General features: G+C 43.9%; 2 protein-coding genes across 7 annotated transcripts in view; one reads left to right on the plus strand and one right to left on the minus strand.

Moving 5' to 3' along the window:
* The window catches only part of KBTBD12 (kelch repeat and BTB domain containing 12), a 56,849-nt gene that overhangs the window by 16,183 nt on the left and 16,282 nt on the right, over positions 1 to 24,384 (minus strand). For all 6 annotated transcript variants that reach the window (XM_082413967.1, XM_082413972.1, XM_082413968.1 and 3 more), the window contains one exon: positions 1,384 to 1,581. In XM_082413967.1, coding sequence (XP_082270093.1) covers positions 1,384 to 1,581 — 198 coding nt within the window. The remainder of the gene's footprint in view (positions 1 to 1,383; positions 1,582 to 24,384) is intronic.
* Positions 3,742 to 24,384, plus strand: part of MGLL (monoglyceride lipase) — a 231,021-nt gene continuing 210,378 nt past the window's right edge. Inside the window, exon 1 of the mRNA XM_082414021.1 lies at positions 3,742 to 3,879. The gene's annotated coding sequence lies outside the window, so the exon portion shown is untranslated. The remainder of the gene's footprint in view (positions 3,880 to 24,384) is intronic.

Below are 24,384 nucleotides of genomic sequence, written 5' to 3' on the forward strand. Positions count from 1 at the left end.
ATTGTATTTGGTTCAAATACCTCCTAAGTCTCTTTTAATTTCTAAGGAAAACTTTATTCTTTAACTTACATATAATTATGTGCTTTAAAAATGAAGGGAGGTGTATAGCAGGCTTGGTTTTGCTGCAGGGACAGCTGTATTTTAATTGGGCATGCTTCCAAAATTGTAAGTACTCCTGGGGTATGTTTTTCCTGGATATGTCCTGGCCTAGTACTTCTATTAGGAAGGTTAGAATTAAACTGTTAGTCATTTTTACTGTAACTGCATTCTGCCTTACTTACTGATGCAACTAATCAAACTTTGGAGACAGTTACTTATTAAATTTGTGCATATTTAAAAATCTCCCTGGACTTCCCTGGTGGTCCAGTGGGTAAGACTCCGTGCTCCCAGGGCAGGGAGCCCCAGTTCAATCCCTGGTTGGGGAACTCGATTCTGCATGCCACCACCAACAGCCCGCATGCCTCGACTACAAGATCCCGTGTGCCACAACTAAGACCCGGCACAGCCAACCAAAATAAACAAATAAATAAACAAATATTAAAAAAAATAAAATAAAGAATAAAAATCTCCGTTACTTTAAAAAACTATAAATCCGTACTGTAGATTGCAATGATGGTAGCAATTAGATATGTGGAAGCTGAGTTTGGTAATAAACACATAGATTAGGTATTATCTTAGAAAGGCTTTCAAGCAATTTATTTCTCGTGTCAGTAATGGGGAGTAAGAGAGTTTTCCGAGGGCAGGATTTCAGTAAAGATCAATAAATGCAGAGCTAACCCCCCGCGTTTCTGGTCATTCCCCTATTTCCCTGTGTTCTTTATATTTTTATTTATTTAAAAAAAAAATTTATTTATTTATTTTGGTTACCCCAGGTCTTAGATGCGGCAGGCGGGCTCCTTAGTTGCAGCATGTGGGCTCCTTACTTGCGGCATGCAAACTCTCAGTTGCAGCAAGCATGTGGAATCTAGTTCCCCGACCAGGGATTGAACCTGGGCCCCCGGCATTGGGAGCACAGAGTCTTATCACTGCCCCACCAGGGAAGTCCCTCTTCATATTTTTAAATCTCTCCTTTAGTCCTACAATCTGGCATTAGCCTTCCCTCCCTCATTTCTCCTCTTGTCGTGTTCAACTCATATTTATTGTGTGTCTGCTGTGTGCCAGACACATTACAGACCAGATCTCACTTAATTCTTATGACAGCCCGTGGAGGGAGTAGCCCCACTTTGTAGACGTGAAAACCCAAGGTCAGAGGTTGGTGAGTCGCTCAAGGTCACTGCTTCTGCCAGTGCCCACCCTGCTCTTAGGATTGTTCGTTGGGTCAGTTAAGGGAGGTCAAAATCGACATCAAAGGAGGTTACAAAACATTTAAAACTCGACCAGTACCTGCTCCGTGGAAGCCCCCGCAGACGTACAGCTTCCCGTCCACGGCTCCTGCATTGGTAGAATTGGTGCGAAGTGAGAGCAGGGGGCTGGGCATGGGTGGGCCCTCCCTCCAGAAGTCCCCGTCCGGGTTGTAGATCTCCACCACGTCAAGGCACTTTCGAACCTGACCCTTGTCTCGACCTGTGCAGCCGATTCCACCTGCAGAGGGTGACACAGAAAGGAGGTGACCAGAGCTGAGACGTCCCCGTGGGCAGTGCCCCCTTTCTGCAGGGTCTGTATCTCAGGCTCATGGACCTTGGTGTGCTCCTCTTGCCTGGTGCTTCTTCTGAGATAATTTGTAAGCAATGGTAATGTCTACTGTGCACTCCATAGCCAAGGCTAATCTCGTTTTATCCATAGTGTTCTATCTGTTTGTGCTCACCCATGAGGCTGATTCCAGCACAGGCTTTATAACCTACAACATCCAACACTGGCTCACACAATGACCCTCCCTTTAGAGGAAGAATTTCCGGTTTGAATGTGAGGGTGACCTGGTTCTGACATCTGCCTTCCTGTTCGTTATGATTCCACAGACCTGGCTAAAGAGGCAAACATCCTTTCCATCCCCATCATTGCCAGCCTGTCTCTCCTCTTCTTGTTTATTTTATTTTATTTTTTATTTTTGGCCACTCCGCACGGCATGCGGGATCATAGTTCCCCAACCAGGGGTCGAACCCAGGCCCCCTGCAGTGGAAGCGCAGAGTCCTAACCACTGGACCGCCAGGGAAGTCCTTCTCCCTCTTTTCTTAAGTGGCAGGAATTTTTCCCCATTAGAGCAGGGCCAATCTTTGGTAAATTTCAGGTTTGGGGGTCAGAGGGAAGCCCCAAACACAAATGCGTGATGCGTCTTCCATTTTTGAGTGACACAGTTCATTCAATAGATATTCCCTGATTACCTGTTACACGCAAGGCAGCATGCTCGTGATGAGGAGCTGAGAAAGATGAGTGGGGTATGTTTCTTGCCGTTAAGAAGTTAATGGGGTGGGGACTTCCCTGGCGGTCCAGTGATTGGGACTTTGCCTTCCAGTGCCGGGGGTGAGAGTTCGATCCTTGGTCGGGGAGCTAGGATCCCACATGCCTCGCGGCCAAAAAATCAGGGCATAAAACAGAATCAGTATTGTAACAAATTCAATAAAGACTTTAAAAATGGTCCACATCAAAAAAAATCTTTAAAAAAAAAAGAAATTAATGGGGTGCAAAGGCCCATATACACAAACAGATAGCGACATCATGACAAGTACCTTAAAAGAGATACAAATTACACTCAGAAGTCCAGAGACTGTCACAAGTAGCAGAAATATTATTTACATAATTGTGACTTTAAGTACAACGCTCCATGGGAAAGTAATGGCATAAGAATTTCCAATCCACTGTAATAAGAAGCACAAGTTTGTAGGTGACCTTTTTTGTACCACAATGAAAGGTCTTAAATGTCAGGGCTATATTTCCTGATCTGAAGCGTGGCTCCTGGGATGGAGGTGAATCCCCTGGAAGGAGAGACAGTCCTCTCATTGGTGACCTCATTCCATGCAGACCCAATCTGGTGACTTGGTCTACACGACCAATCAAAGTTGGGAGAGTGCTGGCCTCAGGCTACCCGTGGAGGGTCCTGGAAGGGTCAGTGCAGTGGGGTGTGGGTGAGGGCTTGGCTCTGTTGTTTATAGCAACACCAAGACCAGAACCGAGACTGCTCTCATCACATGGCCTTTACCCAATGTGTCACTTAGAGATTAATCACGTGACACCTCATGGCATTTCCTCTTTTGTGTTATTTAATTCCTTTCCCATCATCATGCTGGTCGGATGGTCCTTCCGTCCATCATCATATGGTTTCCTATCTTCCTTCAGTGCTGCACCCCAGGACCTAGCACAGTGCCTGACATGTGCGGGTCTGGAATGAATGAACCAGAAAGTTAACTTCTCCTCGGCTTCCTCTGGCCTAGTGGATGTGTTACAGGCTCACTGAGGGCAAAGACCACTTTTCATCTGTCTTATATCTCACAGTGCCTGACACACAGTACTCAGTGAATCTGAGAAGATTGATGGGAACAGCTTATTTTCACCCTGGTTGGGACTCACGCAGACATAAGAGGACTTCAGAGGGAACCTTTTTGTTCTCTTTGCCTATGGAGCCTGACCTGTTTCCTGTCTCAGTATGAACCCAGGGATCAAGGCTATAAACTCAGGAAGCTCTTAGCTACTTTCCCTCTTTTCCGCCTGGATAAATAATTTAGCCCGTTACTGTGCCAAGTCTGAGCAGCAGCGTTTCCAAGGAGGGGACACGCCGGCCTCAGTTAACTGCACACTCTGTTGTTCACAGGCCCTCTTCCAGTGTGGCACTGGGGCGGCTGGAGGCTTCTTAGTCCAACAAAAAGTGGAATTTCCTATCTGTGGGCCAGGATGGGCTTAAAGAAGAGGATTTATCTGTAGCAGTTGACCATGGCAACCACCCATCAGGTAAGAACAAGATGATTTAGCTACCTGCTCCGTAAGAGATACTATTAGGCTGGTTTATATTACGAGCACTTTAGACGACCAGTCAGTGGGGGCAAACATGAAATGCAAGTCGCTCAGAGCCAGTCTGGGCACACCCAGCAGCCAGCAACCTGGGCGTAATCAGAAGTTCACATAAAAGCCCGTTAAGAAAGCTTCCCCAACGTAAAGCATATAAAGAATGGGTATTATTCTCTCGGTTGTTGAAATAATTAGAGTGCTTGTCATTTTCGGTTCCCTTTTACTAAGTGTATTTAATTATAACGTTCAGCCCTTACGCTACAAAACTAAACTTTTACGTAGGTGCCCTTTCTGTTTGGTTGTCAGGCAGTTCACAGGCTCCACTCGGGTGACACGGGCTTGCAGGCTCTGCCTTTGTTTCTGACCGTCCGCCCTTGAACACACTCTCTGTCTCACTTGGATGTAATTCTACCACCAAGTACACTCTCAGCACCACTCTGTTACCAGCGACTTAATGAGCTTAAACTGAAAGTGAATGCTGATTAGATAAATAATCAAATAAAAGCACGGTCTTTATTAATAAGTCAGCACCAGCACTACAAGAAAACTCTTTTGATCCTGGGGTAGGATCAGCACATCTTTAGAATTTCAATGAGATACCTCATATCTTTAATGTATATGCCATCAGAACCTCTGAGCCTGACTTTCCTTTATTCAGAAACAGGCAAATAGAAGTTATCTTTGCAAGTCATACCCCAGTGGACCTCCAGTGCAAAATATATACTTTAGGTTTTTTTGGTGGGGTCGGGGGGTGTGGATCATAGAAGAAGATGCTTCTCTCTCCTCTTTCATTTCTGCCAAGATGAAGACCTGCTCTCCTTGTGTTTGGTGGTCATAGAGTCTTTCCCTCTGCAGGGCGTGGGAGGAACCGTCTCCCCACACCAAGCCTGGCCGGGCGCTGGCCGAGGGCAGGGGCGTGGTCCTTCCCTGGCATCCTCTAGGACTTGCTGTCTGTGGGGCCTTGAACACAGCGGGGTGGTTCCTGACATCCTTCTCCCTGCAGGCCTGCCTTCAGGTGGCAGGCTTATTCTTTCCTGCCTTCAGGTGGCAGGCTGCACCCCAAAGGGGAGGGCGAGTCTGGAGCAGTTCTGCCCAGCTCCCAAAGTTGCTTGCATGGCTCAACAAGCTTTAATGATATATTCACTGTTGTAAGCTCCCATGGGCCAGGGAAAAAGCATGTGGGCTTTTGGAAACAGACCATGGTTCATATGCCTGTGTCACCACTTATAGCTGGACAATTTTGGTCAGTATAATTTCTCTAAGTCTCAATTTTCTCATCTGTAAGTTTCGGATAATAATTCCAATTTCATAAGTTGTTGCAAAGGTTAACTTATAGGTAACTATGTTTAGGCGGAGAAGGGTGAGGAGGATGGACATGTGCTGTAAACTATTCCCAAGTACTATGATAGGAATTTCCTTTTAGTTCTTCCCATGCACTCCATGTGATGGTCATTCTTCCTCCTTCGTGTTCCAGGACATTGTGTAAGTAAAGCAGGGCTCTCTGAAGCCGCTGGTGTTAGGTTTGCTCGCTCTCAATTTAATTGTCCGCTACATCTATGATTGATGGCTGTAGGGGCGAAGCTTTCTTAAATGTTTCCTTTGAGGTTGGATAGAGCCGATCAGAGGCTGAAGGGCTGAGAAATAAGCTGAGCCTTCAGGTGGGGAGAAAGTTTCGCTGACACGATGGATCAGAGTAATGCACTGGTCAAACACTCGAGAGGGGTAGGAGCTGTCAGGTGGCAGCATAGGAGACAGACAAGAATTTTGCAGCCTGTGGGCTTCCAGGAGTGAGGCTGCCCCCGTGTCTGGGTGGAGGGGCCGCTCTGGCTCACGTGTGGAAGACGGTCTCTTCACGCTAATATAATGCTCGCGACAATGTCCTTCGCACCCTGGTTGTCTGCTCTCTGGTTTTCTTCTTCACTCATTTCGGAGCTCCAGATTTGGAGCCTAAAGCCCTAGAAGACACGACCTAGCTTCTTGTCCCTTCTTAGTTAACACAGGGCTCTCGGGTATTTTCAGAAAAAAAGCCCTTCAGAACAGGGTGGAAAGTAGGCTCATCTGCCTTTTACAAACTTCCGGGTCACGCCATAGGCCTGTCTAGGTGTGTCGGGCTCACAGGACACGGGTGGTGGCACTCTCTCGTGTGCGCGTACCCTTTTCACCCACTAAGCCCTCCCTGTCCTTCGCCAGCCTTTTTTTGCTAAGAAAACGTCCATCTCCCTTCTGTTTGCTCCTCAAAACAGACGACCAGGAAAATCAAATAAAAGAGCCCAAAGGGCAGACCAAGTTCCACTGGTTAGAGCCTGGACTTGCTTGATTTTGGAGGGAAACTCAAGTGCTTGAAATGTCATATCATTTCCAAGAGGAAATGTAGACAGTTGACCAGAAAGTTCTGGCACTGAGCCCTGGGTGCCAAATAAGCTGCAATTACAGAAGCGCTGTCCCATCTGTGGGATTCCACTGATTCCGGATGACCCCTGGGCTTCCGTCCGGCCCAGCCCTGGGCCTCGGATTTCAACGCGCCTCGCCTGTCAGTTCTTTCCAATTCTGGGCCCATCTTTTCCTTGTTTCTTCCCAATCCCACTTCCCCAGCCTGTCCTGCAGGTCCAAGAGCTGAGCCCACAGTGGGGAGGGAGAGCCTGGGGCCGTGGTTGGGAGCCCGAGTGTGGATGCCACAAGCTCAGACTAGTGTCACACTGTCCCCACACCTGCTCGTCACCCAGTTCCGCCGACAGGACCCCTCAGACATCTCAGGCCTGTCCCTCCACCGTAGGTGTACAGAGCTTTGACGACCGGCCACCGCACTGCCCAGTCCTCACCTTCCTTCCCCTCCCATCTCCCCCCGCCCCCTCACCCCCAGCACCCTGTGCTCCAGGCTCTCCCAGCTGCCTGCAGTTCCCCAAGCAGTGAGGTTATTCATCTCCAGGCCTTCGCTTAGGCTGCTCTCTGCCTGGACTGGCCTCTCCTCCCCAACGTGACAAACTCCTCTTTTAAGGCTCAGCTCAGTAGCCGCCCCTAGGAAAGCCTTCGTACCTCTGCCAGCGGCCATTCCCTCCTGGAGCCTCTGCCGCCCTCTGAGCAGAGATCAAGGTTCCTATAAGTAGTGCTGCTCTTACTTATCTTCGTGTGCGTTTCCCTATTGATGAGGCTATGAGTCACTGGAGGGCAGAAGAGTGTCTAATCCGCATCTGTGCGCCCCGCGCTTTGCACCCGGGCAGACAGTCAAGAAAACATAACTGAGTGCGTGAATGGACCAGCTCCTCACTGCATCCTGGGTACTTTTTTTTCTTCTTACGCTCTTTTGTCAAAACAAAAAGCGATGACTAGCTTTCCAGAATGTGTCAAGCGCTGAGTCCAAACAGCTGAAAACTCACTTCCTGTCAGATTATAAACGTTATCTTCTTAAGGATATAGGACTCTCAGCCCAGATATGGAGAGAACTTGTTGGTGTCTGTTGTTGGGTTCCTTTTTCCCCCAGGTCTGCCTGCCTGAACAATCACTAACCTCCCTTAACTTGGGCTGGACATAACCTAACAGGACACAGGCCAAGTTTATACTAATACTTCTCTCAAGTGACCCTGCAAAGAACCATTAATCAAATATATTCCACACCTTGCAAATGTAGACACACAAGATGTAAAGTACGAAGGCAAAGTATGCATCCTTCTGTTCCCTGAGTTTCTTCTAAAGGAGGCTTGACAGTATGTGCTGAATAACTACGGCAGAAAAAAGGTCTTGGGACTTCCCTGGCGGTGCAGTGGTTAGGACTCTGGTGCTTTCACTACCGGGGCCCAGGTTTGATCCCTGGTTGGGGAACTAAGATCCCACAAGCCGCATGGCGTGGCCGAAAAAAAAAGATCTTAATAAGTCTTTGGTGTATTTAGCTTGTGTGTAAATAAAATGATTTACAGAAAGTGATAATTTGTGCTGATTTCTATATTTACCCAAGAACAGGTGAAGGAAGGGAGTGATTAAAAAAATGATCACATGTATAAATTAGGATAAACTAGTTGAAGATAATACATTTTACTCAAAATGACAGGGTTTTAAAATAATTGATATCTTCTTCAAAGCATCAAAGTTTTTCCATTTCAAGTCTTCATGCTGTTTTAAAACATATATTACGTTATTCCCTGCCGTAGTGAATTGACGATTCCAGAGTTAACATTTTCTTAAGGATTCAGAAGTAACAATACGATCTGTTTTCACAATATGCTATGGACATAGATGGTTCTATACACTAGGCTACATGGAGACATACCTAAGATTTGCTTTGTTGAACAAAATTCTTGCTATCGGTGTGGCTTTTAGCAATTTACCTCTTTTCATAAAAGCAAAGCATAGAACGTGTAGTAGCACAAGGCTTTGGCTGTGTTCCCTTATGCTTTTCTGCAAACATAAACAACAAGTCAGAGGCCCGGACAACATCCTCCTAAGACATTTCTCGTCTGTTCTCAGTAACATTATCATCTCTGTCCGTCAGGGGTTTTCACACTGTAGAAGCTTCCGAACATTCTCTCATTTCAGCATCAGAAACACTTTAAACTTCTAGTTAGTTTTAAGCAATCTGTAAGCATACTTTGGCTATCCACTTCATATCCGTACTACGTGTTAGAGAATAACAAGTTTAAGGTGTTCTTTTTTTTTTTTCCATAAGACACAGTCTACCGAGAAATCAAAGACAAATATGAAACCATTATAATGCAGCATTGCAATTATACATTGATTGAATAGAGTGCAATTTCTCACTAATTGTCACAATGAAATGTGGAACTGCCCACTCTCTGTGAATTTGTAGGATGTCAATGACGAAAATGACTAAAGCTAAGTTGCGATTTGAGAGCCATAGCAAACTTTGGCCTCTGAGAGTACTTATTTCTGGGCTCCCACTGAGGGTGCCAGATAATCAAGGTGAAAATCCTTCATAGGATTAACTGCAAATACATTTCATGGACACTGACAGCAAAAACATGGTGAGTCATTCAGTGTAGTTCAAATCCAAGTCTTTTCTCAGAATAAAGCAGACCCTGGCATTCCCTGGAGAACTTCTTCGGCCGTTGAAAAAGTACATTTCTTTCCTTGTTCAACCTGAGCTTAAGAAGTGTGTCTCTAAGCCCAGAACGCTCTTGGAGTGAGTTCAGAACGTACCCAACAGCCTGCTCTGATGACCTGTGAGTACAGGATGCTCTGACCAATGGCCTGACCTAGCTTCCTGGAACACACGTGCTGTCCAGGGGAAGACACCTTGCCTCATTCATCTCTGGGTCTCCCCTAAAAGCCAGCTCAGGGCCCGATTATGTACCATAAGCTTAGTCAATATTTTGAGCGTATAAAACCTCCATTAACATGATGTCACCTCTTCCTTTCCTCCCAGTATCTGTGTTTCTCAACGTGCAGTCCTGTAGGCATTCCCACCAGAATCGCCTGACGCTTCCCACAGCTCAGATCCCCAGGTCCCACTTCAGACCCAGTAGCCCAGAATTGGCCAAGGGTGAGGGCCAGGTATCTGCCATTTTAATGAACAGCCTGGGTAATCTGAGGAAAAATTATATTTATTAAAAAACTGTTTGGAATTTTATTTATTTATTTTTTAATATTTATTTATTTGTTTGGTTGCGCAGGGTCTTAGTTGTGGCCGGCAGGCTCCTTAGTTGTGGCATGCGAACTCTTAGTTGCAGCATGTGGGATCTAGTTCCCCGACCAGGGATCCAACCTGGGCCCCCTGCACTGGGAACGCGGAATCTTCACCACTGCGTCACACCAGGGAAGTCTCCAGAATTTTATCAAAAGAAAGAAAAAGGCAAAACCTTAACCACGGTGAAACTTGGTCCTTGTATCTCACAATGTAATTCACCTCTCGACTGATCTCTGACCTGCATTTACTGCAGTAACGGGAACCCTCTGTGTAACCCCCCTCGTGGTGCGCGGGGGCAGAGCGCTGTCCGCTGGAGAAAACAACACCCGTAGCCGCATGGGGAGACTTGCTATTAGCTGGCTCCTCCGGCAGGGAAGTGAAAAGTCCCTGCTTTAAAAAATTCTCCACAACCTGTAACTCTGATGATTTTTGGGGCTTTTGCTCTGATGGAAGAGCAGGATAGAAAGGTCAATTCAGTCAGCTGACGTTTGTAAGCACCTATCATGTGGAGCAGGCCCGGAGGCTGTCAGAAGAGACACAGACAAGAGTGAGGCAGGGTGTCTGCCCCTCGATGGTCCCAGGAGCATGGAGAGGGCCACGGGCAGAGGCAGAGCAGCCCTGCCAAGAACAGTGCCGTCCTGCCAAGAACAGTGCCACTAATTCACACAAACCACCTCGAGGACATGGCGTTTCTGCCAGACCCTGAAGGATGCGTTGTCCAGGGGCAGAGGCTTAAAAGCAGAGAGAAGAGCGTAAACAAAGTGCAGAAGGGAGGCTTGTTCAGGAATGATCCTCAGAGCCCAAGGCTGGGGCTGGGAGGGGTGTGGCTGCAGAGGCCGGCTGGGGCCAGCCTGAGAAAGGTCTAAACGTTTCCACAAATAGATTCCGGTGCTCACTTTCTATATTTGACTTCGCCTGACCTGTCAAACTAAAGCAACTTCTGAATACAATTTGACTTTTTAAAAACACTTGATGCAGGGGACACGGGTTCGATCCCTGGTCCGGGAGGATCCCACATGCCACGGAGCAACTAAGCCCGTGTGCCACTACTACCGAGCCTGCACTCCAGAGCCCGCGAGCCACAACTACTGAAGCCCGCGCGCCTAGAGCCCGTGCTCTGCAACAAGAGAAGCCACCGCAATGAGAAGCCTGCACACCGCAACGAAGAGTAGCCCCCGCTCACCGCAACTAGAGAAAGCTCTCGCACAGAAACAAAGACCCAGTGCAGCCAAAAATAAATACATTTATTTAAAAAAAAATAAAATTAAAATTAAAAAAAAAAAGTTAAAAAAAAAGCGCCACACTTGATGGAAACCCAAATTATATTTATGAATGTACATTGTCATTTCAGAAGCAAGCATAATATATTCAAAAGTGTAACTAATACTATGAGAACTAAAGTTTATCTCACAAAAACATTTTTCAAAGAGAGGACCTCTGGTACCATATTCAAATCAGTATTTTTATAACAGCATCAACAAGAGCTCACAATTGGGTTTAATGAGGTGGAGCCCAGAAGGTTCTGTGTTTCTCAAAACTTTACTAATAGTCTGCATCTAATTTGTTTCCTACTTGATTCTTCATAAAAGTAGGATTGAAAGCCTTTAAAACAAGGAGTTAACGTTTTCTCATAGCAAAAGGATATATTAACCTAAAATTTTTTGGACTATCTTTTTTTTTTTAATTTTTTAAAAAATTTTATTTGTTTATTTATTTATGGTTGTGTTGGGTCTTCGTTTCTGTGCGAGGGCTTTCTCTAATGGCGGCAAGTGGGGGCCACTCTTCGTCGCAGTGCGCGGGCCTCTCGCCATCGTGGCCTCTCTTGTTGCGGAGCACAGGCTTCAGACGTGCAGGCTCAGTAATTGTGGCTCACGGGCCTATTTGCTCCGCGGCATGTGGGATCTTCCCAGACCAAGGCTCGAACCCATGTGCCCTGCATTGGCAGGCAGATTCTCAACCACTGCGCCACCAGGGAAGCCCTGGACTATCTTTTTAAAGAACTTTTTTTAGAAGATTAAGGTATATTTTGGATTAAAGTATTTTGTCTCATAATGAGCTCTCATGGTACAAATGACAAAAGATCTTTCTTAAAACACAAAGCATCTTAAAATGCATGACCTTGAGCGGCACCCTTCTCCTCGGTCTCCTCCCAGAGGATTTCACAGGGTTCTGTCATCAAGACACAGCCCCACTCTTTCCTGCTCTTCCTGAGAAAGGGCTACCCAAGAAAGCTCTCAGAAAAAAGTCAAAATGGAAATCAGCCCATTTTAAATACCTGGGTTTTTAGTGAGGGCCTCATTTATTCATAAGGCTCATATAGACTATTTAAATTATTTTAAGCTTTCCAGGAAGTTACCCACCAGAAGAGCCAGTCGCAGCGTGGGGAAGCTGGTAAAGTGCACACGTAACTGCATGAGCAATAGAACCACTTTAAGCAAATGATCTAGGCATATCTTTTTTTGCATTTTTAAGAAGGAAATACATAGTTTTCCAGGAAAAACCATCCAATAGCTGACTAATACACCCCTTGCTAGTTTGCCATAATTCTAGAAATCATTTTCATCTAAATTCAAATTACTCATGGTATCTGTGATGACATGGTTTTCAAAAACAAGCATTTCCACAGTGAAAATTTAGCGCAGATTTTAACTGAGGCCAACATTCTTAAATCTTTACAACTCAAATTAAATTAGGGTCAGCATTAGCCAGAGTGTCCAGCAGTCTGACGGGTTCACCTTTAGTTCCCACGGAAGAACACATCCTAGACATTATTTTAAGAGTCCCTCCCCACGCAGAAGTGCAGGCTGTGTGAATGTGCACTGGGCCACTGTGTGTGTTTGCAAGGAGAGGAAGCGAAGAGAGCAGAAAGAGACGGTCCTTAGACTCCAAATGCATGAGGACAGGGTGACCCCAGCACAAGGACGGCCCTTCAGTAGGCCGCACGGCCAGCACAGAGACCTGTTGAGGGTGGAGCTGGAATACCGCAGGCTACTAGAGGAAGATTTTGAGCATTATTAGGGCACTAGAGTGTAAAAGGACCCCTTGCCACTTACTTCAGTAATAATAATCACTATCACTATCATTTATTGAGCACTTAAGTGCCTGGCACAGTATCCATCTCTCTCAAGTGTCACAACTGTGTTATTAGCATCCTCATTTTATGAATGAGGAAAACAGACTCAGCGCTCGCTTCGGCAGCACATATACTAAAACTGGAACGATACAGAGAAGATTAGCATGGCCCCTGCGTGAGGATGACACGCAAATTCGTGAGGCGTTCCATATTTTTATAGCTGATACACTTTGTTATAAAGCAGAAACTAACATACCACTGTAAAGCAATTATACGCCAATAAAGATGTTAAAAAAAAAAAAGAAGAAAAGAAATGGTGGTCTAATCAGCCAAACACCTTTGAAAAAAAAAAAAACAGACTCAGAGAAGTGATCCAACTTGCTTAAAATCATGGGGTGATAATAAGTTGCAGGGATAGGATTTGTCTGCAGGAGGACCTTTACTTTATTTCAAGCAAAGGAGACACCTGGGAAATCTTTGTATAGATGGGATTAACTCAGAAGGTTTTTTTTTTTGTTTTTTTGGCTGCATTGGGTCTTCGTTGCTGTGCGGGCTTTCTCTAGTTGCGGTGAGCAGGGGCAACTCTTTGTTGTGGTGTGCAAACTTCTTATTGCAGTGGCTTCTATTTGTTGTGGAGCATGGGCTCTAGGCGCACGAGCTTCAGTAGTTGTGGCACGTGGGCTCAGTAGTTGTGGCACGCAGGCTCAGTAGTTGTGGCACACGGGCTTAGTTGCTCTGCGGCATGTGGGATCTTCCTGGACCAGGGCTTGAACCCGTGTCCCCTGCATTGGCAGGCGGATTCTTAACCACTGCGCCACCAGGGAAGTCCCCAGAAGATTTATCAAAATATAATAAGGTAAAGGCAAGGGCCATTTATCAGCTGAGCTAGATTACCCCTCATGCCTATATCTACCGCCCTAGTAGTTAGATTCGAGGGCTTTCAGGCCCCTGGGGCTCAGGTGCTCCTGTTACAGTCACCCCTCATTTAACAGAAGCCACTGCACGCCACTGGTCAGAACATGGGTGCAAAGCCTGAACAAAGCCAATAGCAGTGCTGTGACAGAGATCTTGAATTTTATTCTGTAAAAACTGGAGCCACTGTTAAAGACCCGTGGCCTTCTGGCCTAATTGTAGGTACAGTCTGTATGCCTGCACAACTGTCTGCACGTGCAATCTGTAGGTACAGTTTGCACCATCTTGCGTGGACAGTACGCTGACAGCAGTGAGAAGTGAAGAGACCATAACTGAGGAAAGGAAGAGCCATCAAAACGCAGCAGTCGGTGGCCTTCCAGCTCAGGGGACAAGCAGTCCTACATAATCAACAGCCAGGGTATGGCACTCACGTTCAGAGGAGCATGATTTTTGATGTTCGTAATGACTGAGTTATTTTTAAAAGTTATTTTAACTTTCAAACGGGACAGATTTGGGTTTGCATCCTGGACTTAATCACACTATTTGTGTGATAAAAATACACAAAGGCTTTCCTTTGTAGGCTATTGTGAGAACTGAGACCATACTTGGACAGCACCTACCATTTAGTAGTTCTTCAACAATTATTGCTTTCCTCCAAAGCCATTTCTCATGAGGCAGAGAAGAGGGTGATAACTTAAAATATTTTTTTCTCGTTAAAAATGTTACCAAAATTTGACACTTAAAGGTGTTGGCTCAATTACTTGGAAAATGTAACTGTATAGACTTTCTTAATTTCCAATGCCAGGAGAACAGTTGCTGCACTACTCAGAACACAGACTGTCAAGGTGGATTATCTGCTCACTGTAAGGTATGTTTTATCCCTTAAGTAAAATGATAAACTTTTTGTAGACAGGGGCCTCGTCCATGTAATCATCTGAGTAGTGCTGGATAAGTAATAGAACACAAAGATTCAAAATGTAAACACCCATAAAGGTGAATCAACAGGAGACTTTAAAAAAACAGACTTCAGGAAACTTTCAGACAGTTTTCTTGGGTACACTCAATAGCTAAGGTAGAGCAAACCTTGTCCTCTCTTTTTGTAAATGGACTGAACCCTGAAAAAGGAGTCTCAGAAAAAATAAGTCGGAATGGAACATTGCTGATTTAGATCTAACATGGGATGAACATTTTCAAAGAGTTTTAGGAAGTAAACAGAACTGGACACACACCCATTAAACTGATCTTAAACTGAGGTTCTCCATATAACTTCGAGGAGCATTTGGTCCACGGAAAATCCTTAAACTAAAGAGACCACTGCCCAAAGCAGACGCTTCTGCCTAAGACCATCAGAACAAGATTCTGCTAAAACCACTGTCACAATCTTTTTTGTGTATTTTTATTCTTTATGTCTCTGATGATATTTTTCTCTCTCCTGTCTTACTGAGGGATGATGACCATCGTTAACTCTATTACTTGGCTCTCCCGAACTGTCGCTTGTGCAGCTAATTGGATGTATGATGTAGAGATAGGCTACACGAATGTTACCAATAATGATGCAATACGAAAATGAAAAAAAATGTCCTTGCACTGACACAAAGGGATAACAGTTCTCTTGGGATGTAATAGGGACAGTTTACCACGAGCCCTAAAGACAGTCTGCCTGTGGCCCCAGTGAGGCTGATCACCTCTGTAATGCAGCCCCCTGCCGCTCTCTTCCTATGTGGGGGCCAGCCTCTGGGTACCAGTCCAGGGCCAGGACCAGTTGTCCTGTCAGCCTGCTAGTTAGACAGTGTGTCTCAGTGTCCGTGTCCCAGTACCCTCAGGGGTTTGCATCCTCTAACAGGGCCTGAAAGGGCAGGACGAACACTGGTGGAGTAGGGTCCTGAGGCTACCCATCCCATGCATGGCTACTCTTCAGCTCAGGGGGTCCTCAACAGTTTGTCCCCCGCTTTGGCTGATGTAGAAAATAGTAAGCCAACCAGTTAAAATTCCTTTGCCCAGATAGTTATGGAAATCAGCAAAGCCTTGGATTTTTCGGTTGCTAACCAAGGGGAGTCTGTGCCATTGCTGACACTTCATTTTGTACCTGGATCAACACCAGAGATGAGGTACAACAATTTCTATCCACGCAAAAAGAAAAGTGGATTATCAAGGAGGGCTATCAAGGAAGACTCAGGCAGTTGTTGGGACGTGTTTTCATGGTCGGACCTGGGAAAATCCAGATGGTGCCTTTAGAATGTCCTCCACCTCCTCCGTGTAATACTCTGTTACACTTGTATATTGCACAGCTTGATTTGTTTATCTGGAGTCTTAAATCTACAGAGCCACTGTCCTAACAAATGTTCCAACAAATGACTTAGAGACAAAAACAGAATGGACTTATGCTGATGGACACGCAAACTGAAAATCAGACCCACAGATAAAATCTTGTCTTCAAGGAGAATCAAGCACAGTGGAGGACATCTGGATCACACTCATGGTCTCTCCTTTTGCTTTGGCTGATAGAAGACCAAAGGGGAGAGTGAGAATATATAAAAGGTCCGCACCCCTAGGAAAAAACTACTTTTACTACAGGCATTGTAACAAGCCAACACCAGAACTGGTTTTCAACCTGATTAATCAGTCGGTGACAACCTGCTTCAGTGAACTTGCCTCTGGAGCAGCCGGTCAGATGGAGCCTTGCCCCTAAAGACAGCCGGTCAGAAGCTGACTCATCTCTGACCCCTCTGCCGAGGCTGACTTGACACTCCTGCCTCTGCAACGAACACAAACCACACGTCTAAGGTTGACAACAACCCACTCCCACCTTTGTGACAACACTAATCCAAAACAAACTCCTGCCCACAATCCTATGATTATCCATCTGCTTTGCCCAATGAGAAGGTCTCTGACCAGCTGACCCTCCTGCACGTAGGTGAGCAATAACGTCAGCGCTTTTGATTTCAGATGCTGAGTGGTGGTCTTATCCTTTAACAGCAACCAGTAGTCGGCATTTAATTGAGAAACAGACCAAATTAATATTCACTGGTGAAGTGAGATACTAGAGCATTAAAGTAACTCCATGTAATCTTTCTCTACCACATTCGGACTCATCCTGTTCCTGGTGCCAAGTGTATCATTCTCCTTTTTCTTCATTTGACTAATTCCTACCTGTGGTGTGAGTTAGTTACCATCCGCATAGGTGTTACCATGTGTCCACATAGGTGTGCACTTAGCCCTGTGTATGCACGGTTATCTGTCTGTACCTTGTCCTAGGCCATCAGTCCTCCTGGGCTCAGCGTGTGTCTCCCATCCCTGGGTCCTCAACACTCAGCCCAGGGTCTGACACATCTTATGCCCCAACAGGTATTCGTTGAATCAAACTGCAGTATGATAAGAAAACACAGTATCTCTCTGATGGAAAGTATTAGTCTTATCTGACACACATGTTACTCAATTGAATTTTACCTATTATTTAAAAAGACATACTTTCCACTGAATTTTTTCTCCCTTCAATTCTGAGAAGACCTCTCCTCGTTTGCACTCAGCTCCTAATAACTGTTTTCACTCATGAGTCTTGTGATGCTTTTTCTCCCCTCGAGCCCAGGGCTCTTGCTACCTCCTTCCTACTTCCTTCAATGTATAATTTTGAATTTCTACACCATATTTTCTCTCCTCAATATGTGTGTTTCCCCCACCCCTTTACATCTTTCTTACCTTAACAGCATGCTTTGTAATTTTAATTTTTTTAAATTTTATTTCATCGTGGTAAAAAACCTTAACATGAGGTTTACCGTCTTAACAAAATTTTAAGTGCACGGTACAGTATTGTTCCTTTTTTTTGCTGTGGTGTGAGGTAATGGGCTCAACACATTTGTTGGAAAGTTCATCTTTCCCCACTGAAATTGCCCCGACACCTTTGTCAAAAATCAACTGAGTAAAAATGTAAAAATTTATTACTGAACTCTTATTTCTGTTCCATTGATGTATGTGTCTGCCGTTGGTTCTGTACCACTATAGCTCGATTACTGTAACTCTAGGTTTTAAAAGTGGGTTAAATAAGTCCTCAAACTTTCTTCTTTTTCACAATTATTTTGGCTATTCTAGGTTCCTTGCATTTACACATAATTTTAGGACCAGCTCATCAGCTTTAAAAAACAATGAATCTGTAGATCAATTTGGGGAATATTGCTATCTTAACAATATTGAGTCTTCAAATCCATACACAAGGAATATGTCTCTATTTATTTAGCTCTTTTTAATTTATTTTTATTTTTTTCAAACAAATGCAGAAGGAACCACTTTTTAAAATTAATTAATTAGTTTATTTATTTGGCTGCATCGCGTCTTAGTTGTGGCACATGGGATCTTTGTTGCAGCATGCGGGCTTCTCTAGTTGAGGCGCGTGGGCACCAGAGCGCACAGGCTCAGTAGTTGCGGTGTGTGCGGGCTTAGTTGCCCCGCGGCGTGTGGGATCTTAGTTTTCCCCTGCGGCGTGTGGGATCTTAGTTCCCCGAACAGGGATAGGAACCACATCCCTTGCATTGGATCCTTAACCATTGGATTCTTAACTACTGGACCACCAGGGAAGTCCCCTATGTAGCTCTTTTTTAACTCTCTTGGGAGTGTTTTGTAGTTTTCTGTGTATGATTCTCACACTTTTTGGGTTGAATTTATTCATACATAGCTTATTCATTTCGATGTTATTGGGAAGTATTGTTTTTCCAGTTTCACTTTTGGAATGTTCATTGCTAGCACATATAAATACAAATAAGTTTTTAAAAAATACTTATTTATTTGTTTGGTTGTACCAGGTCTTAGTTGTGGCTCGTGGGCTCCTTAGTTGCAGCTTGCCTGCTCCTTAGTTGTGGCATGTGGGCTCCTTAGTTGCTGCACATGGGCTCCTCAGTTGTGACATGTGAACTCTTAGTTGTGGCATGCATGTGGGATCTACTTCCCTGGCCAGGGATCAAACCCGGGACCCCTGCATTGGGAGCATGGAATCTTAACCACTGCGTCACCAGGGGAAATCCCACAATTAATTTTTGTATACTGATTTTGTATCCTGTGACTTTGGCTAAAATTAATGATTAGTTCTAGTATTCTTTCTTCTTTGCTTTCTTTCTTTCTTTTTTTTTTTTAAGTATTCAATTATTTTTATTTGAAATGTAACATCAAATATGTATATTCCTAAAATTAGACACACCATTATTGTTCTTTGTACTCCTAAAAACATTAAGAGTAAACTTTTATCTGATAACTTAAATTATTTTCCCTCTGAAATAGGACACTAAAAACATGAGACCTTATTCCTTTGAATTGTGACTGTATACAGAAACCCAGGGAGACTCTCTGGATCCAGGATCAAACACGTCTAGCGTCTAGACAGACATTCACCCATCCTTCACGAGATTGTTTGGCTACCAACACAGTCTTGACTTCTGTTGAATTTGTTGTAAACAGAAACACCTGTGTCTTATTTAATTTCAAGGTGATAGAAAGCTAAATTTTCACTTGCTCTACTTTATGTATTTGATTCTTCAAAATTAGACACAAGAATTACCTAACATGTCTCTCATTAAATTCTCTTTTGTTGATTTAAACCCATTATTACAATCTCTGTTATTTGAAAAATATTTACTTCAAAGTAGTAACATATTCTTTTATCCTTACATCAAGTTATGACATGTAGTTTTAAAATATGAAAATCCAGCTTCCTTCCTTTCTCTCCCTCTCCCTCTCTCTCTCTTTCTTTTCTTGTAGCTTTCTTAGAATTTTCTACGTGTAGGATTATATGATCTGTGAATAAAGACTATTAAACTCTTCCTTTCCAATCTGTATTAATTTCTTAATTTAATTTCTTTTACTTAATTTCTTTTTACTGCCTTATTGCACTGGCTAAAACCTCTGTTTCAATGTTAATTTCTTAACATTTAATTAATTTCTTAATTTCTTAATTTCTTTTACTCTGCGGCATGTGGTATCTTCCTGGACCAGGGATCAAACCCGTGTCCCCTGCATTGGGCTTAATTTCTTTTTACTGCCTTATTGCACTGGCTAAAACCTCTGTTTCAGTGTTAATAGGAGTAGCAAGAACAGGCACCTGTCAGTTGTTCCTGATCTTAGAAATAAGAGCTGTCTTTCACCACTACGTACCATAGCTGTAGTCTTTGCATAGATACCTTTTAATAAGTTGAGGAAATTCCCTTCTAGTCCTAATTTGTTGAGAATTTTTATTATGATAGGGGGTTGGATTTTGTCAAATGCTTTACCTTTTTTTAAAAATTTTTATTTTATATTTGAGTGTAGTTGATTAACAATATTGTGTTAGTTTCAGGTGTACAGCAGAGTGATTCAGTTATACATATACGGTACCTGTTCTTTTTCAAATTCTTTTTCCATTTAGGTTGTTACATAATGTTGAGCAGAGTACCCTGTGCTATATAGTAGGTCCTTCTTGGTTATCCATTTTAAATATAGCAGGGTGTACATGTCAATCCCAAACTCCCTAACTATCCCTCCCCCTCCCCCTTCCCCCCTGGTAACCATGAGTTCGTTCTCTAAGTCTGTGATGTTTTTGTTTTGTAATAATTTCAAGTCAAATACTTTTCTACATCTATGAGATGATCATTTGGTTTTTGTTCTATACTAATATGGTTTATTATATTAATTGAGTTTTTAATATTAAAGCCACCTTGCATTCCTGCACTCCTGAGATAAATTCCACTTGGTCATGGTATTATATATAATAATATTTTATGTTGCTGGATTCAGTTCTTTCATTTTTTTCTTAAGAATTTTTGATGACATACAATTCTTTTTAGCAGTTTTTTTTTTGTAATTTTATTTATTTATTTATTTTATTTTTGGCTGTGTTGGGTCTTTGTTTCTGTGCGAGGGCTTTCTCTAGTTGCGGCAAGTGGGGGCCACTATTCATCGCGGTGTGCGGGCCTTTCACTATTGAGGCCTCTCTTGTTGCGGAGCACAGGCTCCAGACGCGCAGGCTCAGTAACTGTGGCTCATGCGCCTAGTTGCTCCGCGGCATGTGGGATCTTCCCAGACCAGGGCTTGAACCCATGTCCCCTGCATTGGCAGGCAGATTCTCAACCACTGCGCCACCAGGGAAGCCCATAATCATTTTTTATGTTGTTAGACTCAGTTGCTAATTGTTTCTTTTTTTTTTAATTAACTAATTAATTAATTTATTTTTGGCTGTGTTTGGTCTTCGTTGCCGTGCGCAGGCTTTCTCTAGTTGTGGCGAGAGGGGGCTACTCTTCATTGTGGTGCGCGGGCTTCTCATTGCGGTGGCTTCTCTTGTTGCGGAGCACAGGCTCTAGAGCGCAGGCTCAGTAGTTGTGGTGCACGGGCTTCGTTGCTCCGCAGCATGTGGGATCCTCCCGAACCAGGGATTGAACCCGTGTGCTCTGCATTGGCAGGCAGATTCTTAACCACTGTGCCACCAGGGAAGCCCTCTACTGCCTTCTTGCCTCCACTGTTTCTGATGAGTCACTGGCTGAGCGTATTGTTGTTCCCCTCTATGTGATGTCATTCTTTTCTTGCTGCTTTTAAGAATTTTCTGGGGACTTCCCTGGTGGCACAGTGGTTAAGAATCCACCTGCCAATGCAGGGGACACGGGTTTGATCCCTGGTCCAGGAAGATACCACATGCTGCAGAGTACCTGAGCCCGTGCGCCCCAACTACTGAGCCTGCACTCTAAAGCCTGCGAGCCACAACTACTGAAGCCCGTCCGCCGAGAGTCCGTGCTCCACAACAAGAGAAGCCACCAGAATGAGAAGCCTGCACACCGCAACAAAGCGTAGCCCCTGTTCGCCACAACTAGAGAAGGCCTGTGCGCAGCAACAAAGACCCAATGCAGACAAACATAAATTAATTAATTAATTAATTAAAAAAAGGATTTTCTGTCTTTCAAAAGTTTGTCTATGATGTGTTATGGTGAGGATCTCTGTGAAGTTATCTTACTTGGGATTTGATGAGCTTCTTGGAACTGTAGATTAATGTTTTTCTGTCAAGTTTGGGAAGTTTTTGACAAATACTCATTTGAAAAGAGATTTCCTGCCCCTTTCCCTCTCTCCTTTCAGGATCCCCATTATACCTATATTGGTAGGTTTCATGTTATTCTGTATGTCTCTGAGGCTCTGCTAATTTTTCTTCAATTTTTCCCCCTCTCTTCTTCAGATTATATAATTTCTATTGATCTGTTTCAAGTTCACAGATTCTTTCTTCAGACTTCTCAAATCTGCTCTTATTCTAGGATTTCCCTAGAAGATCTCTGTTACATTTCTGGCTCGTTTTCTTATCTGCTGCTGTCCCAACCAGGACTAAAAGCTCAAGCTTAGGAGAGCTGCAGGCTTTTTCCATTTGCCACTCTGAGAGTGGGTTTTCCACCCTCCGCTCCCAAACATATCAGCCCCCTTTGGCAAACAAAGCTGCTAGGATTCACAGCTAGCCCCACTCCAGTAGAACTACCACGCTGAATGCTCTGGGCTGCGAAGTCCGGGCAGCCTCAGGCCAGGATGTCACAGGCTGCCTGAAGACTGACTTCAAGTTCAGCAGTGTCGAGAAATTAAGCTCTTGTCAAATTGTTGTTTATCTTTGGTTGATTTCCAGAGATCTGAAATTGTTGTTTTTGACAAATTTATCTGTCTTTATAGTTGCTTTTTGGGGAGGGGATGTCTCCCTTTTCACTTCTCCATAGCTAGAAGTCTCCTGCTTTCACTTAGATTTTGGCCCACTGAATGTTTACTGCCATAACAGTTCTTAGTTCAGGGGATTTTAAACACGTTTCACCTAACATTTTTTGGTATTTTCAGTGGGAGTTTCCATCTAGATATCTAGTCGGCCATACAGAGAGTGTTAATACTTTGTCAGTTTTTTATGACCGTTAAATGAAATTTTTTATGTAAAGAATTAAGCAAAGTGTAACACGAAGGGCTCAAGGAACTTTAGTTATAACATCTGAATACTTATATTGTAGGGATTTTACATACATTATTTTATTTAATCATATCTCTAAGAGGCAGGCATTCAAACTTTAATATTACCCTCCCCCCAAAAAAAAAAGATTTACTAGACTAGGGACATACAGGTAGTAAATGATGGAGTCAGGATCTGGTGCCTTCCCCCCTCGATCATACTCCCTCCATGGTGAAGGAGATTTCAGTGGCTGCTCTTTTGGAGTAGCCTGTAGACTATCTAGGAGATCTTAAGGAATTAAATCCAACACAGGTATTAGGGAGAGGGCTCATTGCTATACTAGTTGGCAGTGACTCCAATCACAGTGGGACACATATGGATTCCCAAAAGTAGACAGGGCTTTTGCTAAGACAATTAACACATGAGTGCATGGTACCTGTGTGAGTCATTGAGAAGGTTTTAGGGCTCTGTATGATATTTGCCCACATTCCAATTATATTTGCAATGAACAATTAAATCTGAACTAAGTGTACCACAAAAATACCTAAACAACTGAAATTCATTCCATTTGAAAGCTTATTCATGTATCTGGGAGTTAAGTAGCAAACGTTGGGAAAGTGGAACCTTTTGGATTGACTCTGCCAAGATGGTAAAATTATTTGAGAGACTGTGAATCTGGTCCCCAGCCCTGAACATCCAGAAACTAAATTTGATGCTACTGCAGAAGACTTTCTAATTGATCTCCCACTAACGTTTTCTTCTCACCTTTGATGCGTTCTTTATATCCTCACCTCGGCAACCTTCTCAGGCATTCTCGCATCGTGTTTCTGTGCACCTTCTCACTGCTCCCTCTTGTTCTCCTAATTCTTCATCCACCAGCCTCTGTAATCTGCTCCCATGCACGTGTCCATCTCTCAGCCCCACCCGTCCCTGCTCTTGTGGACTCATTCACTCATCCTCCTCGCATCCTCTACTCCTAGCATCTTCTTCTCACCTCCAGACCTCTGCTTCTGCCTTTCTTTCTACTGTACTCCCCACCCTTCCCCAGCGCCTCCTTTCTTGGAGCACACTCTTTCCTCTATTTCTCTTACCCACATCTTACAGGTCCTTTAAAATCTACTCCCTTCCATTCACTCAGTGGACGTTTGTTCATGCTGTGAAGCGTGAGCTCCAAAGGGTGTCTTGGGTGTCCTTTCCAGGCAGTTTACAAAAAAATGACACTATCAGTTGTATTCCACATTTAGCCTAGTTGTGGCTCCACAGTGGGGGAAATCTCATTTTGCTTCAATTGACACATCATTTTTTCCCACTTTAGACTGCCTCCAACTTTAATATAATAAGTGGATCAGCCCTTCCCTCCTGAGTTATACATCCATCCCATGTAATCGATCCTAGTTTAGATGTTATCTTTACTGGGCCTATGACACTGCATACGGTTATAACGAAAGTAACAAATATATACCCAGAGGAAAAACTCAATTATAATCACAAGTGAGTCTCATAACTGAGGCAGTCATAAATTATGTTGCATAATGTTCTTGTTCTTAAAATCATAGAACTATTAATGTTTGAGTGCATTAATTATTTTGCTTCATGCTGTGCAGGCAGCCAAGAGATAATGGCTTCCCTTTAGTTTAAAAAAAAAAAAAAAGGCTGCTCAAGTGCTCGGTTTGCTTTCAGCCCATATTTCTTTTTTTGGCCATCTTTTTGTTACCCATCATCTTCCCCGTGTTGTTTTTGCCAGTTAGGCATCGATGCAGATGGGACAAAATAAAGAATCGGCATCGCCATCAATTTACCAGTCCACTCAGCCTCCTGTCTCAGCCTCTTTCTTCCCATACTCATGGGAAAGTGATGGAGGGGTGGGAAGCGAGGTGACAGAGGGTGACGTTAGGGAGCAGGAAGGGGGTTAGA

This window comes from Balaenoptera physalus (genome assembly GCF_965194825.1).
Source record: "Balaenoptera physalus genome assembly, chromosome: 11".
In the NCBI taxonomy this organism is placed as follows: domain Eukaryota; kingdom Metazoa; phylum Chordata; class Mammalia; order Artiodactyla; family Balaenopteridae; genus Balaenoptera; species Balaenoptera physalus.